This window comes from Sebastes fasciatus, chromosome 10 (genome assembly GCF_043250625.1).
Source record: "Sebastes fasciatus isolate fSebFas1 chromosome 10, fSebFas1.pri, whole genome shotgun sequence".
In the NCBI taxonomy this organism is placed as follows: Eukaryota; Metazoa; Chordata; class Actinopteri; order Perciformes; family Sebastidae; genus Sebastes; species Sebastes fasciatus.
In genome coordinates this window covers 33,294,882-33,314,365 of record NC_133804.1, presented here as the reverse complement: position 1 = coordinate 33,314,365, position 19,484 = coordinate 33,294,882, and the positions used below count along the sequence as shown (strand labels likewise).

The 19,484-nt window shown below is 40.0% G+C and overlaps 2 protein-coding genes across 4 annotated transcripts; one reads left to right on the top strand and one right to left on the bottom strand.

The window, feature by feature from the left end:
- Positions 1-203: 203 nt before the first annotated feature.
- Positions 204-8,911, bottom strand: LOC141774769 (uncharacterized). 3 transcript variants are annotated; one of them, XM_074647594.1, is made up of 11 exons: positions 8,762-8,911; positions 8,418-8,475; positions 6,496-6,510; positions 6,278-6,405; positions 6,053-6,188; positions 5,252-5,536; positions 4,738-5,076; positions 4,457-4,638; positions 1,465-1,566; positions 1,246-1,344; positions 204-1,159 (listed from the first exon to the last, which is right to left on the bottom strand). In XM_074647594.1, the coding sequence occupies exons 2-11, from the start codon at positions 8,467-8,469 to the stop codon at positions 911-913; spliced, it is 1,587 nt and encodes a 528-aa protein (XP_074503695.1). In that variant the 5' UTR covers positions 8,470-8,475; positions 8,762-8,911; the 3' UTR covers positions 204-910. The 3 variants fall into 3 exon arrangements, with proteins under 3 accessions (XP_074503695.1, XP_074503696.1, XP_074503697.1); XM_074647595.1 differs by having other exon boundaries at positions 6,281-6,405; XM_074647596.1 differs by lacking the exon at positions 6,496-6,510.
- Positions 8,912-10,663: 1,752 nt separating this feature from the next.
- LOC141774772 (uncharacterized) lies at positions 10,664-18,591 on the top strand. Its single transcript, XM_074647599.1, has 10 exons — positions 10,664-10,760; positions 10,895-10,943; positions 12,643-12,788; positions 12,928-13,063; positions 13,183-13,452; positions 13,541-13,840; positions 13,933-14,093; positions 14,185-14,301; positions 16,060-16,104; positions 16,280-18,591. The coding sequence occupies exons 2-10, from the start codon at positions 10,898-10,900 to the stop codon at positions 16,472-16,474; spliced, it is 1,416 nt and encodes a 471-aa protein (XP_074503700.1). The 5' UTR covers positions 10,664-10,760; positions 10,895-10,897; the 3' UTR covers positions 16,475-18,591.
- Positions 18,592-19,484: the final 893 nt, after the last annotated feature.

Below are 19,484 nucleotides of genomic sequence, written 5' to 3'. Positions count from 1 at the left end.
CATCTTCTCAATTGTGGGTATAATGTGCTTTCTTCAGTTAAAATTAAAATAAGTTAAATATCTTTAGTTTTTAACTATTTTTCACTTCCTGATATTTTATACAATTCATGAAAATCCACAGATTAATCGATAATGAAAATAATTGTGGGTTACCGACAAACACACAGAACATTGGAGGGGGAAAAAATCATCTAAAATGTGTGTTAAAGATAAAGATATATTTTATTGTTTAAGAGATGACGTCCAAAAATATCACAAGCAGCAGTCCGACCTCTTTGCTCACTATAAAGATTTGGTGATCAGATATTATCCTGTACACACAGTTCACACATTAATAGGCTATTGCAATATTTGGTGGAACATGTTACGTTTCACATAGCTATTCTTACTACAGTTACCTCGAGGGTAAGATACACTATATATCATTGCAAAAAATCACTGTACTGCAGAGCGGATATTTAACATGACAAGTTAGGAATGGTTAACATGATGAATGGAGAAAAACACGTCCACTAACTCTCTATTACTGTACAGTACTTATTAAGAATTCCCTTTTTGCAAACTTTTTTTGTATCATAATTCGAATTTTCTACGTTAGCCCTAAAGATCACATCACAAACGTACCGACACTCAGCGAATACGGTGCAGATCAGACTGGTCCTGAGGGTCTGGAGGTAGGTAACAGCAGGAGATTTCAGGAGCACCATCAAATAGTGTCAAGAAATATGTAATCAGAGACAGGAAGGCTCAACTCATGCTTCAGAAAATTACATGAAAAATGACATGCAATATTGATACCGAACTGTTAAATCTAAGATGCAAAAGGCACAGGTGAGGTGTTTTCTTTCTCCACCAGAGAATCCAACACTGTAGTTTCTCCACGCTTTATTCTTTCTTCCTTCAGCTTCTTTTATAAGAAGTTCAGTTTCTCTGACGTGTAAACGCTGCAGGAGTCAGACGTGTCCCTGTCTAGCGGCAGCGTGGAAAAGCATCCTTGTGATTTGCTCCACTTTTCTATATTTCCATCTTTTTTGATCTGGAATTGAACGCAGTCCTCGGAGGAGTGGAGGCAGTCTGACGCCCCGGGCACCGAGAAGGAAATCCTTCTCTCCTCCTCCTCCGCCTCATCGTTGTTGTTGTTGTGATGAGATGTGTCCCGCTATAGGAAGGGATACAAATGTAAAAATACATTTTAGTTTGTGACATATGGAAATACTCACAGCTGGAGTTGTAGTACTACTGTACCTCAGTGGTTAAATTATGACGAGGGGAGCTCTGAGCTGCCGATCTGTACGCTTCCTGGTTATCAGCTCTCGGAGTTCCCGCCATAACCGGACTGTAACTCTGGAAATACAAACACAGACACATATTATGGTACACGTACTGTACACAGACACAATCATATTTAACATTTCTAAACAAAGATACAAAACCTGTTAACTCATTTGATGTAATCAGCCTTACATTATGAGTCGGACTGGTTCTCGGGGTGAATTTTCTCGGTGTCCCCGGCTGTTGAGAGTGACTGTAGAAGCCTGAGGGCTGAGGGCTGGGCTGGCTGTAATCCTGCACAGATAAACACACATATAGACACGTATAAGTCACAGCTACTTGGTTTAAATGAGTCACAGAGAATTAACTCACAACTGATTTTATATTATTATTATAGTGAAACTAACTCACATGTTTTGTTTTTGTTTTTTTGGAAAATTCTTTTTATTCCTTTTTTCCAAACAATAGCATAACAAACATAACAAAACATAACACCGGTGCCGTAATACAAAAATATTATATCTTACATTTAACCTTTAATATGTACATACATACAGTATATACACACATACACATCGCTTCCCACTCCCACAGACACAGGTCCAGCCTTCTTCCCACCCTGAGAGGTAAAGTTATGTTATTTTTGACCAAAGGTAAAATAAATAAAATAAATAAAATAAATAAAATAAATAAAAAATAAAATAAAATAAATAACGTAAAAATATTTTTTAATTTTTAAAGTAATTTAATTAGTTAGAATTAAAAGTAATACGTTTTACAATAATATAATTCATGGTAGTAAGATAGAAACTTTAAATTAATTAATTAATTAATTAAAAGTTACAGAATAAATTACATAAAAATATTTTTTTTAAATAATTTAATTAGCTAGTTAAAGATAAAAGTAATAAGTACTACAATAAAATAATGCATGGTAGTAAGATAGAAATAAATAAATAAATTAATTAATTAAATAAATGTAGAAAAAAACAAAAAAAAACAGCACATAGAAAATAATAATTAATAATTAAGTAAATACCATAGAAAGGTTAGATTAAGCAGATTGTATATAAATGATCCATGGATCCCATATCCTATAGAAAAGCTGTGGGCTACCTCTTATAGCAGAGGTTATTTTTTCCAAGGGAGCACATGAATTTACCTCATTAATCCAGTAATATCAGGGGGATCCTCATGATTCCACTCACATGCTTTGTTTGTTTGTGAGGGTTTTTTGATACAAATCAATCTTTATAATGACGTCACACTAAATGCTGCGTGACATTCATGTTTTTTTGCTTTAATTTGAAGGGCTATGATGATTTATATTTAATAGTTATTAACAATTTAACAGCAGTGACCTATTGTTAATAATCCCTTGCATCTTCCTGTCAACACAATATAGGACATACAAAGGAAATGTTGTTGTTTATGTGTCCAAAGTAAAATACTCTGTATAACATTAAATATTTATACTAAATATCGTGTATTTGTCATGTTATTATTGCTTAAGGCCAATTATTGCCATGACTATCACTGCCCTCCTGGTGACAACGAGTAACTGCACTTCTGTGTATGTTGAAAGTTTTATTTTGAAATGATTCACCGGAAGTGATACTATGCTATAATGTCTGCATTGACGTCACTTTGACCAATTAATCAGTTCCTCGCTGTCACCACTAGAGGGCAGCACACACTCCTGTGTATTTTAAATCACTAGTGTGTGCTGCCCTCTAGTGGTGACAGCGAGGAACTGATTAATTAGTCACAGTAGCATCAATGCAGCCATAATAGCAGACTCCCACTTCCGGTGAATCATTTCAAAATAAAACTTACAACGTACACAAAAGTGAAGTTATTCGTGGTTACCGCAGGAGGAGAGTGTATAGTCATGGCAATAATTGTCCATAAGCAATAATAACACGATATTTAGTGTAACTATTCAATGTTATACAAACTATTTATTTATTAGGGATTATTTCATACACATAGAGGAGGTAAAGAAGCATATATATATATATATATATATATATATATATGGAAATTAATTTAACTTAATTTAATTTAAATTTATATTTATATATTCTCGTAATATTGCAACTATTTTTCTCGTAAAGTTATGACTTTATTCTCATTAAATTACGACTTTTTTCTTGAAATAGTATGACTTTTTTTTGTAATCTCAGATTTTTTTTCCCTCAATGTGGCCTTTCATACTCCGTCATAAATAACAAAGGCTATACTTCATTTACAATGAGATTAATTTATATATATTTATATATATTTAATCTGTTCCATATAAACTACCCACATGGTGTACTAATAACTAACACTACTTCTTCTCCCCCCACCTGTATATTCCTGTATATATATATATATATACACATTTTAATTTAAATTAATATTAATATTAATTTCCATTACATTTAAACAATAGGCCTAAAGAAAAAAACAAGGGATGTGCAATCGTATATCATCATATGACCTACAGGTGAGTGACGAATGAAGAAAAAAAGGAGATAAATTTATGGATTAGTGAAGTGAAGAACAGCTTTAATGCTCCTTGTCATAGATTGTGGAGGTATTTGGGTCTCTACTGGACAGATGAAGAACATTCTGCCACAGGTGTTCAACTGGGTTGAGATCCTGAGACCGTGAAGGACACAACAACAAATGATTCTCATCTTCTTCAAACCCATCAAACCATCCAGTGACCCCTCTCACCCTGTATGGAGCTATCTGCATTTCTCATGTTTCTCCACTCATGTATTCAGTTTAACTCTTTAATTTGTCGCCTGTCTGTATGTTTTATGTCTGTTTCAGTCAACCTCAGCATTTAGACGCGTTTATGACGGATTCTCAACGGACAGAACTGCCTCATACAAGATATGGCTTCAGACAGTATGGAAGCTTTAAGAGATGGATTAAATCACATTATGCAGTAAAGCTGCAAAGCACTGGATTAATAAAGCGATGGAGTCCCGTATTGGTTCTGTTAATACCATATTTAATCTGTTCTATATAAACTACCCACATGTCGTACTAATAACCAACACTACTTCTACTCTCTAGTTTCATGTTAACTGGTGTATTTATTGATGTATATATAAGCAGAACAATATGTAGTATGGACCTCATATTAATTCTGTCTCAGCCACTAACCAGGTCCTCCTGATTTCCTCACCTGGATGTTGACCCTCGGAGGGTTGGCCGGTGGCGTGCGATTTGCCCTGATGCTGGCGATGATCTGCGACACGCTGCAGTTTGGGTACCGCTTCATGAACAGGATGAAACCAGCCAGCGACACAAACATGCCAGAAGGGACCGTGATGGACTTGAGAAGAGATCGCCATCTGCCTCCCTTTTCTGGAGAGAGCAGAGACACGGAGACGGGACGGATATCAGTGGTCAGAATGTGAGGAAACGAAGGAAACCTCGACATTTAAACGCAACGCCGTCACTCACCGATCACCTGCAACCAGGTGGAGGACACCAGGTTGCCGACCACATCTCTGACCTCATACACCCCGTCGTGCCTCGACGTCAGCCTCACTATGATGACCTCATTGACGGTGCCGTTCCTGCCCAGAGAGACGAGGCCCCTGTAGCGCAGGTCGTGGTCCGTTACGTGGCCCTCGCGGAGCAGCTGCACGGGGCCGCGGGGGGGCTTGGGGTCAAAAGGGCCCAGGGAGGATTCGTCAGGGTATCGGGTGGGGGTAAAAATGAGGTGGGCGTGAGGGACGGGAAGAAAGAGGGGCAGGTTTAGAGACTCCTTGGTGAAGCGGGTGACATTGAAGGAGTGCCCTGCACCCACATGCAGGGTCACCAACACAAAGACAAGGGGGTGCAGAATGAAGGACGGTATGAGAGGATGGAAGGAAAAGATACAAAATATAAATGTTATAGATGACAGGATCCTAAAGATATTCATCAGTCAGCTTCCTAAAAGTGATCCTCTCCATCGTCTGTCTGTGCTCACCGCGGACGGAGAGGGTGCAGCGGGACACGACCTTCCCCTCGCCGTCTCTCACGGTGTAGTTGCCTTGGTCCGCTTGCGTCACTCTGTCGGCCACCCAGACCTTCCCGCCCCGCAGCAGCCGGCCCCGGCCCGCGTCGCTGGTCTCGGGGTCCGTCCGGTTCCACAGCACGACCGGCATGGCCTCGGGCGGAGCACCGCGGGGAGAAAACTCCAGCAGGGAGCCGTTCTCAGGGATGCTGTGCTCAAACTTCTCCCCGTAGTTTCTGGGGTAGGACTTGATGCACTCTGAAGAGGGATGGAGGAGAGAACGATCAGCAGCAGTGGAAAGTACTCTTACTCAAGTACTGTTCTTAAGTACAATTGTGAGGTGCTATACTTGTCATAGTATTATAAAGTAGTAATTGTACATGTTATTTTAGAGGGGAAATAGAGCAGCTGTGTGAAAATGAGGAACTTGGAGCATCTTAGTTATACTTTAGTTTAGGTTTCACAAATAACCAATCTTTAACTTCATCTTTTGGCACATCAGCACCACTTTATCATCAGTATCAGGACCTGGAAAAGATGCACAAGAAATACTGCATTTCTTCTGAAGAAAGAACCACACGGACCTGATGGAGGAAACTGACTCTTTAGTGGAGAAGGGAAATTACTTTTTTTCATGTAAAGTAATGACTTTATTCTCGTAATATTACGACTTTTTTCTCGTAATATTACGACTGTTTTACTTGTAACGTAATATTTTTACATCAATGTCAAGCAAATCAAAGAAGCAGCTGATGCACTGTGAAACTATTGTACCTGAAACAGTCAAGCGAACGGCCTCGTAGGTGAATCCAGAGAACAGTTTGATGGCGTAAAGTCCCTGATCGGCGTGAGTCACTTCTTTCAGGACGAGCATCTTATCTCTGGTCCACTCGAACCGCCGGTCCTTCACCTGCAGTTGTACAGTCAACAGGTTTTTGGAAATCTGTACACACACACACACATGAAACAAACAGAAAGCACGGACACACTTCCACTCACTACGGTTTTGTCCAGCAGGACGCGCCTCGGCCCCTCGGGGTCCGGTGTAAAAGTCACCATTCTGGACGTCGAGTACACGGGAAGACGAAACTCCCTCCCAGCACACACCACCTGGGCTTCTCTTTCACCTGCAGGAGAGACAAAAGAAAAGAAGGTCATTGACCTCCTCCAGAGAAGATGTTTCTGTAGGTGAAGGACATGTGACGCATTTGACTCACTTAGTACGACCCAACCTGCGGTGAGAAGAGCAGAATTAATCTGATTATTATTATTATTAATCTCCTATAGACCTCACATACACTTGAATATTACTGAAGGTTTCTAATAGAGTTCATCATTTCATTGGTAATGGGTTTATAAGTTGTACAGTAATTAATGACTTCATTAATGTTTAATAAATCCTTGAATTGTTTTCAGTCAGGTTTTAGAGCTCGCCATAGCACAGAGTCCTCGTTCTATTATAGAAACTTTACTCTACCCGATGAGATTAGACCGGCTACATCTTAAAGGTCCCATATTGTAAAAAGTGAGATTTTCATGTCTTTTATATTATAAAGCAGGTTTAAGTGCTATATAAATACTGTTAAACTATCAAAACGCTCAATATACGGAGAAATACACACAGCCCGTATTCAGATATTGCGCGTTTGAAACAAGCCGTCTGTCCATTTGTGATGTCACAAACATTCTAAATGTGTCCCAGTTTATTTTCTGTTGCAGTGTATGTAAATGACATCAGCTGACAGGAAGTAAACATGGACCCAAGCTGTTGCCTAGCAACACAATTCCGTTGAAATGCACTAAAACGGAGCGTTTCAGACAGAGGGTGAATACAGGCATATTCAGACAGGCAGTATGAGAAAAATAAAGTGTTTTTTTTAACATTACAGCATGTAAACATGTTCTAGTAGAAACACATCATTGTAACTATTAAAATTAAATATAATAATTATTATTATTACGTCTAATTCTTTATAGATCAGTTCTAAGAATAACTTTGGGTTTTTCCAGGTTGTGGTATTTATGATACTTCATTTGACTTTTTAGCTCATTAAATCAGTGAAACGCTGAACTTCTGCCCTAAAACAAAGTCAGCAAAAGAACCCGACATGAGTATAAATTGAGTATATAAGTATAAAATGAATTGATATATTGAGTGGGTTTTATTAACAGTTAATAGGCTGACAAATCAGGAGAGCCCTGACTTTGTTTATGTAAAATTCAGACTCTCAAATGGACTGTTTGACCTCTGACCTCCAGGAAAAGAGCTGCGGATTATCTGGACCATAATCCAGTTACTAACAACAAATTAAGATTTACAACTGTGGATTTGACAGATTATGTTAAGAACCTTTTAGTGATGTCTTGTACAGTTTGGATTTACATTTACGTGACTTTCTAGTAGGGATGCACCCATACGACTTTTTCAGCCCCGATACTGATACCTGGACTTCGAGTATCGGCCGATACCGAGTACTGATGTTGATGATGTATGATTATTTATTATCTGGTATGATTATTATACCTGATCTTAGTATTTCAAACTATTGTCTTTTATTATTTTAAGAACTACTGTCTCGCACTCAACATGTGAATTTAAGCACGTTCATGCACGAGTGTATGTATGATCCATGTTTTATGCGTGAGTGTGTGTACATTGTGACTTTGGTATGTTGTGTGATGCAGTGGCCTATATTTCCCTGTGGGACAATAAAGTATATCTTATCTTATCTTATCTTAAAGAGAGAAATCTGTGACTCTTTGTTGATGACTTCATTAACATTTGTATATGAAAAATGTACGGCAATTATCAAAAATAGGGAATGCAGTTGGTGGTTTATCAACATTGTTACTACCACATTAAAAAAAAGGATTAACACCAGTCAAAGGGGATTTTCCACAACCTGGCAACCCAATTGTTTTCTTCTCAGGAGTGAAGTTGATATATATATATATATATATATATATATATATGAATAATAATGTTGAGTTCAATAATGACAGTAGTTCTTTAAAATAATAAAAGTAATAAAAGACAATATATATATATATACATATATACAGCATTAGTAAATTATTATTTAAGCCATTACAACCAAAAGGATTAAAAGTGGAACCAATGTTATATTCATGAACTTACCCATAGAGAGAGGAAGGGCAAACAGGGCAGCGAGCAGGACACAGGAGGACATCTTCACCTGTAAAGGACAGAGTCGTGTGGACAGATATTGTCATTCATCATCACCCTCCATCATCAATCATCAATCAATACCAGCTACAGGAGGTGATGAACTGTGGTGATGCTCCTGCAGAGAGACACATCCTCTACACATGAATAATGTCCACAGTGATGCATGACGCCCTGTCTGCTGTCTGCTGTCTCATGTCCACTCAGGTGTCCAACAACATTTTACTGCGATGCAGCAGTTCTATCAGCTCCAGTTAAAGTAAACACACATGATCAGTCTCTCAGTGTGAACTCACCTGCAGGATGTGTGAAGAATAACTGAATAAATCCTCCTCTGGATGTTATGAGGTGACTGTTTTTCTGTTTGAATGGTGATAAGAGGATAACACCGTCCTCTGCAGAGCTGCGCGTGCGCACTGAGCTCCTCTTCTCCTCCTGATGGATTATATTCTCAGCTGCTGCTGCGCAACGTGCGTCACGTGTTTGCTGCGTAATTGTGCCAGTTCCTGGGTATAAAATACGCAATTAGCGCACAGAGAGCACAGTTTTGTTTTTTTCAATATTATATTTATTGTTTTTTTTGTTCATTTTGAAACATTACAATCCGTTCACACAATGGCAATACAAAGCGATTAATACATGTACATTGTTACATATAGTACCTTTAAAATAATAAATCCTACACCAACAACTTGGCAAAAAAAATCTGCAAAATTAAAAGGAATTAGATTTCAAGTGTTAAACATTTTTATTGCAGCAACAAATTGGTATTGAATTAAAATGCCAGTATATAATGTATATAGTGTATAAACAGCTATTTGAATCAGCATTGGCCCCGATATCCGATCCGGTATCGGTGCATTCCTACTTTTTTAGATGGCTGCTTGTGAGAAAGAGAAATAATTATTTATTATCTGGTATGATTAGTATACCTGGTTTTAGTATTAGAAACTACTGTCTTTTATTATTTTAAAGAACTACTGTCATTATTGAACTCAACATTATTATTATATATATATCAACTTAATATATATATCAATATATATCAATATATATATATATATATATATATATATATATATATCAACTTCACTCCTGAGAAGAAAACAATTTGTTCTGTTTTGCCAACAGATGTGTTCAGCCCCCACACCTCACCTCCATACCATTACCGACACACAATACACCTGAACTGAATGGACTGTAATGCCGCCTTCCACTGTGTAATAGTCTGAAATATATTAATTATTTATTTTTAAAATATTTTTGAGAGTTACAAATTCTTTTGACATGGTCATGGAGCATATATATATATACGTGTATATATACTGTATGTTTGTATTCTGGGGGTATCATTCCTGTGCAGAGGGTAGTTTAGTTTATTTATTGACTACACTGAGGGTGTTTTACATTTTAATAATTTATTTATTTATTGTGTTGAGTTGAATGTGCTACTTATTTTGTACTGTAATTACCTTGTGCCTTTTCTACCTTTTTTCTTTTCTTAAAGCTGACTCGGTGTAAACTGCTCAGAATTCCAATGTACTGATAGTGCTAATGGCAAATCAAACTCTTGAATCTTGAATCAGACAAGACAAAAAAAAATCATCTAAAGCAGAGGTCTTCAGTAGGGGGTCCTCGAATTATTATTATTTATTACAATTTATCTACTCACTGTACCTTGCACGTGTATAGAATAAAAACATGAATATATGAACCTGTGTATTATTTGAATAGCTTAGTATTGAATGCACTTGAACCAGGTACATTTATACATGGCACTAGGCCCAGTTTAATAGAAAACACAATTTTATACAATATATATAGCAGGGGGTCCCTGCTCCATCTCTCCATCAGTTTGGGGGTCCTTGGCCTGAAAAACGTTGAAGACCTCTGATCTAAAGCATTTAATCATATTATGACCTCTAAGATTTATCTTGGGGCCAACACACACGCACACGCACACAAACACACACGCACACACGCACACGCACACGCACACAAACACACACGCGCACGCACACACGCGCACGCACGCACGCACGCACACACACACACACACACACACGCACACACACACACACACACACACGCACACACATACACGCACACACACACACACACACACACCTTGGTTCGTTGGGATCACCGCCTGATAGATTTGCGCAGTTTGCAGTTTGCGCAGTGATAACGCAGACAGAGCAGCGAGAGGAGAGAAGCCTCTCCCAGTTCTGTTGTTTTCTTTCTTCCTCTAGTAAAACTCAAACTCGACCGGAACACAGAAGGGAAGAACTTTCAGTGAGTAGTTCAACTGTTTGTCAGGTTTTATTCTAATGTTGTGCTGGATGTGTCCAGATGTTGTTGAGCTCTCTGGTAGAACTGGTCACATGTGTTGATAATAAACTGATAATAAACGTCTCCTGTCTCTGCAGGACATGTTGATCTTCTACCTGACTGTTTGCTGCGTCCACCTGTTGGGTGGTGAGTATATAATAAAATAGATCAAACAGCCTCGCAGAAGAAATGCTTCCGGGTTTAACCCGTTTCACATTTACCTGTCCTTACTTGTGCGCTGTAGGGGAGACCGGGGTCGGTTGTACCGGCACCACACAGAAGGGATCAATGACTTTAGATGTCATGTGATCAGTTTCACCTTTGACATCATTCCTTCCTGACCCTTTGGAATTTCACAGCATTTATTTTACAACCCAAACACAGATTATCAAGTATACAAAATAATCTTTTGGACCAGGTCTATATTCTACATCCTTTTGCGTTTTATTAGCTTTAAAGGGACTGCTTGTAAGTTTTTACACGTATAAATCTACCGGGTCGGAATCCCATGCAAGCTCGTGTTTGGCCGGAGTCTCTGCTCCGTTGCCTGCTTGCCTTCACTCACACACCGCGCACGTTCTCGCTGTCTCGCTCCACCTCTACACGTGCATGCTGCACACTCCACACTGCAGAAGAGTTAGTTTAGCTCTGAGAATATCTAGTGAATGTACAGTGGACGTTTGTGCAGAAATAACTGCTGCAGCTCCTCCAGACCAACAGAGGTTTCCCGTGTCTTGTGAAGTGACAGGGCTCAGCAGAGAGAAACGTTATTGTGCCGGTCGGAGACGATAACGTTTCTCGCTGCGGAGCCCCGGAGGCTGAAGCAGGAAAAGCCAACACTAGGATCAGCATTGATTCGTGGAGAGACCTTCGTCTGGTCAGCTAACATTACTGCCAAGCAGCTGAAATATAGAGTGATATTGTGCTTTTAGCTGACGTGTGTCGCCTCACTGTGTTGAGCGATGCTCGTTCATGTCTAGGCCCTACTTACATTACACTTACATTTGACCTTTAAATTCATTCACTTAGTTAAAGGTAGGGTCGACGATGTTGGAAAGTTAGCATAATTTGAAAGTAGTTGTAGTTTACCGATTGGCTCCCAGATACGTCACTCAAAGTAGGGCGGCACAATTAATCAAATATTACGACTACGATTTTGGCTTCCCACAATTAAATGAACATGATCGACAGCGATATTGACGGCGTGTTGCTCGCTAGATACAGATACAGTATGTGAATACAGCTCGCCGCCGGGTGACGTTATGAACCCAGACACGACAGCGTTTGGTTTTCTGACATATCTGGGACTTCCACAACACGTACAAAGCAGCAACAGTGGTTATTTCTGGAGGAAAGCGAAGCGAAAATTTGCTTCGCGCTTGGTGTGAATGCACGGTAACACAATACGAAGCACAAAACGAACATAAACAATAGCACATGCACAACAACAGCACGATGTAATGATGCATTGAATCGCTGACACGCTCCTCAGAAAACGTAAACACAGAACTGTTCTCCGCCTTTTCATTTTGAAAGAGCAACGACCAATGAGGAAATTCCAACAGTCGGCCGACCAATCCTGTAACTTCATCACTCAGTCAGTCAGTGACAGACTTTTGCGTTTGTCGGGCTGGCCCTCTGCGGTCCAGCCAAAAGAAGTTGGTTTACATCTGCAGCTATTATTACATTCACGCATATACAAAATAATTCACAATTTGTTCTGTGAGTGGTATCAAATGTATTGCTTACAGTATGTTATCCACATGTTCTCAGATGTTTTATATCTGACTTATCTTAACGTATCCCTCCATCTATCTCTTCTTCTCTTGTGCCTGTCTGATCGAAGCTTCATCCAATCCTTTTAGAGATGTGTTGGAGTGCTACGGCGGCAGTTTGACGTTGCCGTTTTCTTATTCACCACCCATATTTGATGGACAGATGTACTTCATTTCGAAATCGGGATCCAGGAAGCTCCTGATGGATGAGGGGAAGGTGAGCAGCTTTTGGCGCAATAATTTATACCATCACCAATGTTGCTATGACATCCAAGATGTGGAATATATGACGGAAGTCATACAGCAAACTGAAGTCTGTCCTGAGTTAAATGTCTTTGTGTCGTCCACCGATCCAGTCAAAGGACCGACGCCTCAAAGTTTCCTTTGGCCGGGTTAGATTCACAGATTTGACTGAAAGACATGACGGCGGATCTTTTTCCGTGTCAACTAATGGCAATAGAACACATGTTATCCTCACACTGACAATTAAGGGTGAGAATTTTACAATATTTTTTATATTTAAAGGCTCTATTCAATCAGAAAACCTTTGTGGGAATAAGTATTTCTATTAGGTGTGTGCAATACATTTTTTTTGTATGTGCTTTTTTCAGAATGTTCTGAGACGATAACGCAGTATTACGGGGATATATATTCCATTAATATTCCTAGAGAGGCTGAATTCCTGGAGTTCACTCCCCTTGGCAAAGTGAAAACGCAAACGGTCCTGTGGAATCGCACTGCTCCGACCAGTCAGAGAAGTAGAGGGTCGATAAAGCGTAATGCCTGGGTGATGAAGGACCTCACTCAGGTTGACATGGGCCACTACAACGTCAGAGCAAAAGACAACACTTTGCTGTCTCGGAAAGGGCTCGCAATAGAAGGTGATATTAGGAACTTGATAGAAGCTGCATGTGAGCTTTTAGACTGCTGCACATCTGATTAAATGTTCTTATACTCTTTATCACACAGCGAACAAAAGAACCATTCCTGCAAAGGTGAACGAGATGCTCGCCATCAAGTATCCTCGAGTACCGACTGACACCCTGTGGACTGTGACTTTTACATTTGAGGGGAAGCCGCCATTCACATTGATAGAAAGAGGTCACAGCACCCAACACAAAATAGGAAATAACTTTTTCCCTATTGAGGTCAAGCAGGATCGCTTTGTTATTGATCCTGTGAAAAGCACCGACTCTGGCACCTTTGAGTTCATAGACCCGCAAGGCAACCTGGCCCTGACTACGGAAGTGGTGGTACAAAATAACCCTAGTGAGCAGCAGCACATTATTTTGGAAAAATGTATGTAAATGATGATAAAGAATTACCATAACCCTCCTCTCCCCCTTCTTCTGCTCTTACAGAACCATTTAATACGTTTGTTTATGTTGGTATCGGTGTCGCGGTTGCCCTAGCGCTGATTTTGTGCTGTTGCTGTGTGAGAAAGTGCTGTTGTAAAAAGAGCTCTTCTAAAAGGGACGAGTCCGCTCCTCAGACTGCATCTGCGCCGACTGTGTATTACCATGTAAGTACTTCCTCAAAACAGGCATTCAGACCAACTGTTTATAATATTATGATGCTATTTTTACTTCACTATCGTCCTTCCAAATTTGCAGGATTTGAATCAACCTGCAGGCCCAAGTTCCTCTGCTGCACCTGCTCCGGATAACTCATATCAGCCGATGAATTCCCTCTTTTCTAGAGAACCTACAAATATCTCTCTTGAGCAACCGGTAGGTGTTACCTTGTCAGGGTAAGGGGTGGTGCGGAGGGAGAGATACTTGAGGCAGAGATACTGTGTGAGGAGGACATGTTGAACGAAAGTTTTAACTTTGGAAGATTTTGCCCCTTAAAGGGACTGTTTGTAACTTCTTACACGTATAAATCATTGCAGGTCGGTGTCCCATGCGCGCTCGCGTGTGCCTACGCTGTTCAGACAAGACTCCAACACAAACTACACGGAAGCACACTGACGTGTGTCGCCTCACTGTTTACAAGCAATTTCTGATTCTTACATAGAGTCCCTTTAAAGGGACTCTATGTAAGAATCAGAAATGTCTTGTTAACAGCGACACCTGTGGCCGTTAAGTCAACTAAAGTCAGCGTCCTGTTGCTGTCGCTTGTGCTCGCTCTACATAGACATGAACGAGAATCCATCAAAACAGTGAGGCGACACACGTCAGCTAAAAGCACAATATCACTCTATATTTCAGCTGCTTGGCAGTAATGTTAGCTGACCAGACGAAGGTCTCTCCATGAATCAATGCTGATCCTAGTGTTGGCTTTTCCTGCCTCAGCCTCCCGACCGCGGCCGGAGGGAACGGGGGAGACACCGGAGTTTTGGTCGGAGACGATAACGTTTCTCTCAGTGGAGCCCCGTCATTCACAAGACACGGGAAACCTCTGTTGGTCTGGAGGAGCTGCAGCAGTTATTTCTGCACAAACGTCCACTGTACATTCACTAGATATTCTCAGAGCTAAACTAACTCTTCTGCAGTGTGGAGTGAGCAGCATGCACGTGAGAGGTGGAGCGAGCTGAGCAAGCGAGTAACGAGTAATGAGCGCGGTGTGTGAGTGAAGGCAGGCAGAGGAGCAGAGGAGCAGAGTACAGCAGAGACTCCGACCCTGGAGACCAAAGCTACGGTCTCCCCCGCGTCCTCCGACCGCGGCCAACACTGTTTAACAGACGGGCTTTGTGGTTTTGGTGCTTCCGTGTAGTGTGTGTTGGAGTCTGGGTCTGAACAGCGTAGCCACACGCGAGCGTGCATGGGACACCGACCAGTAATGACTTCTAAGTGTAAGAAGTTACAAACAGTCCCTTTAACTTGGTATCACATTAAGAAGGGAACTCTTGATGGTCAGTATGACCAGTATGAATGATTACAGCAAGTAAAACTTGTTTCATAGTGAGCACCAGTCTATTGTTTTTAAGGCAGACAGAAGGTGAACCTATCCTCTAACACACACAGACATGATACACACATTTATAGGTTCGGTGTGATCCCCATCATTATGCCCAACACTTCTTATAACTCCAGAACTCATGTTTTTGTTCAGTATAAAAGTAATCCAGTGGTAGTTGTTTGTATATGCATGGGTACATTGCAAACAGGAACTGCTAATAGCTAATTCTGCATACTTTTGATGGTGCCAATTTTGCCCAAATGTATAGAAATATAGGCTAAAAAAACAAGGCCGGGCGCCTGGGTTAGCTCAGTTGGTAGAGCGGGCGTCCATGTATCAAGGCTTGGTCCTGACCGCGGCGGCCCGGGTTCGAATCCGGCCTGTGGCCCTTTCCGCATCCACTCTCTCTCTCCCCCCTTTCAAGACTATCCACTGTCCTCAATAAAAATGGAAAAATCCCCCCAAAAAAATAACTTAAAAAAAAAAAAAACAAGGCCCACAGCATAACGCATTGAATCCATGCTAACATTATACTTCCTGTTTATGTACTCCTTTTTCTGACTTGCATGATTTGTTTTACCTTACAGGCGTACAGCTCAATGAATATCCATGTGAACCCCCCTCAGCCTGAGGTACACACACACAAACACACAAAATTCATGAAATGTAGGTAATTATCTAAACAAAAATCAAGAGAGTCCTCATTCTGATTCATTTTTTTGGCCCTTCAAAAGGCACACTCTCTTCACCGACACTGTTTCATTAAAACACGTTTTCCTTGTTCATATTTCCCACTTCTCTCTCCAGTTTGCACCTCTAGGACGGCAGGGACTCGATCCAGCTCCTCTACTCGGCTCCGATTGTCTCTCCTCGGACCCCGCGCAAAGGTTTGAGCTGAAGGGACTAACTTTTCCTTCTGCTCCCCCCCTCGGTTCAGACTCAACTGTCTGTGATGTTTATACCTCAGATAAACTCAGCCACGGCTACAGCTATCATTCATGATATCATTCACACCATGTTGACCGGACTTATCGTAGGTTAAAATGCGGAATATAGTCTTTCTATGAATATAAACACTAATGCGGTGTGATCAAAGAGGCCAGTGCTCCAGTAACTCTTGATTACTCAGCATTAGGGATGTCCATAAATAACCGTTTAACCGTTAACCGACATTAAACATTTGAACCAATTAACGCTATCGGTTAAAACGGTTAAAAGAAATATTAATAATTAACTCAAAAGCTGAGCGGATCAGAGGAGCGGCTCGTCTCTTTAAGGAGAAAAGCTGGTCCACCTTAACAACCCACCTTAAGAGGCGGAGCCGGAGTTACAGGATACAGGAAGTCGGCTCCGGTCTCTCCGGCTCGCTTGAGCGGAGCGGAGGAGTTGTAGTTTAGTAGCATTTATTCACCGACAAATAAACTGTCCACACACTGCTACACCTACGCTCACAGCTATAACGCCACCAACAACCTCACACTCACCGCCAACACACACACACGGTCTGATGGAAACTCACTAAAGTTACGCAGACTACGTGTGGCGGCGGCGAGCACGAAGCCTCCGGCAATGCTAGAGCTGCTAACGTAGAACAAACACACACACTGTTTGTTGGACACTCGCTAAAGTTGCGCCGGGCAGACACACAGCGGACAACCTGCTAAACTAAACTAAATGTGCGGTGGAGACTTTTACTGGGAAAGTGGCTGCATGTCCGCGACACTACACGCAGCATCATAGCTGCTAAGTTAACACTCCAAGACGGTGAACTGGAGACTCCCGTCAACCAATATCTGTTGTGCTCCTGCAGCTGGAGCACCGCTGCATGAGAGGCACAAATCTTGTCGGTTAACGGTTAATAATCGGTTAACGAGGGTCGGTTATCGGTTAAGAACATTTTTCAAAATGAGCATCACTACTCAGCATTAGAGGAGTAATAAACCAAGACCATATATAATTTTAACTTGATTCCTGCAAATGATTATATTACCGGTATGGAAGATTAAAGCTCCATACTGTAGTTATCGTAGAGTGAACTGCTATAATCAGTGTGTAATATTAATGTGTGCACCATAAACTCAGGTTATGCATAATGTACACTTCCTCCTGCTGCCAAGGATATCAGAGGAAGGACAGATGTTCCAGTGAGTCTTTAAGCCACTTCAACCAGCTTTACTAATATAATATTTTTATTATGATTGTTTCAAACCGTTATGTGCCAATTCAGCCTTACATACATCATATATCAACGTGTCTGTGTGGTTTTTATCTTTTACATTTTGAGAAATTATATGCAATATTTTTTATTTGTATTATGTTTTTTAAACATGTAAGTCCTATACTGGAAACTGTTACACTCTTTTGGTGAATATTTCTAGATTTTGTTTAAACTGGATTTTTTGTTTTTTTCAATAAGCTATTCTTTCCGCTTTGAGAAACTCCCCCGATCATGAAGCCTTGAAATCAATGTAAAATAGTTATATGTGATACAAATATTTGTCTGCGTTATATGTGTAAAGATATGTAACTGTGTTTTGACTTTTTGAAATTAAGCCAATTATTACATCCCAGAGGAAAGCTGCAGTTAGCTGCATTGAATGAATTTTTATGTATGAAATTTAATCTGAACCACAATTTTTGCGTCAGCTACCACCACATTTAATGAATAAAGAAACATGTATAAAGGGAACTGCGTAAAAGTACTGACGCCACAATACAACCCCAAAAACAATCTGCATTTAAAGAAAAAAATGGATGCAAACAACAGAAGTACTCTACATTTTAATTGTTTTGTAAGAATGTGCTCCTTTCAGTGTTACGTTATTGTTGCATGCATGAGATCACAGATGCGACTTGTTTATGGTTGAATGTTTTCTGTAATTGCCTTACGTCATGCTGCTGGTGAAACGCCCGAAAAACTATTTTCACAATCAACGTCTTTTTCTGTTTACTTATAAAGTTGGAACAATTTTTGTTGTTTTTGCTTTTGTTGTTTTTCTTCTCTTTTTGTTGCTAATGTTACGAGGAAGTTCCCCGCTGTTGATCGAATGTGATCAAACCACACTAGCTGAGTTTCTAGCTGTTAAACTATTAAAGGCATATTCCAGCAATTTATTTAATTCTGTCAGAGTTAACGTGTTAATAACAAAATACTTCATCTTTTGGCACATCAGCACCACATCATCATTATCATCAGTATCAGGACTTTGAAAAGATTGTGCAAGAAACTGAGTTCATTCTGAAGAAAGAATCACACGGACCTGATGGGGAAACTGCCTCTTTTGTGGAGGAGGAAATTACTTTTATTCATGGCCCATAAATCCACAGGAAGCGATCTGCAAATATCATTCCACGTGTAGAATTAGATGCACAAATGTGTAGATATATCACTTTACATGTAAACCTTAAAATACGTATTTACAGAGTAAGTTATGTGTATTTGCAAATCGCCCTGTATTTTTGTGGGAGTGACTTTACACAACACAAATACAAAAATACATGTTTGTGGATAGTGAAATATTTGCAGATCATGGTCCACATTTGTGGAATGTCTTCTGAGTTACAACTAATAAAGTCCAATAAAAACTTCCATAGGTGTAAAGGGTCAGTAAAATGGGACCCAAGTGGAGAGAGTTTAAGTGTAACATCTGAATGCCACATAAAAGCATTCTGTGAAGAGCAGAAATCATTAGTTATGATTGATGAAAGGGGTATTGAGTGGGAAAAAAAATCTGAGATTTCAAGAATAAAGTCATATTACGAGAAAAAAAGTCGGAATTTAATGAGGATAAAGTCATAACTTTACAAGAAAAAAAGTCGTAATATTACGAGGATAAAGTCATAACTTTACGAGAAAAATAGTTGTAATATTACGAGAATAGTCATAACTTTCCCAGAAAAAAAGTCGTAATCTAATGAGAATAAAGTCATAAATTTACCAGAAAAAGGTCGTAATATTACAAGAATAAAGTCATAACTTTACGAGAAAAAAAGTCGTAATATTACGAGAATA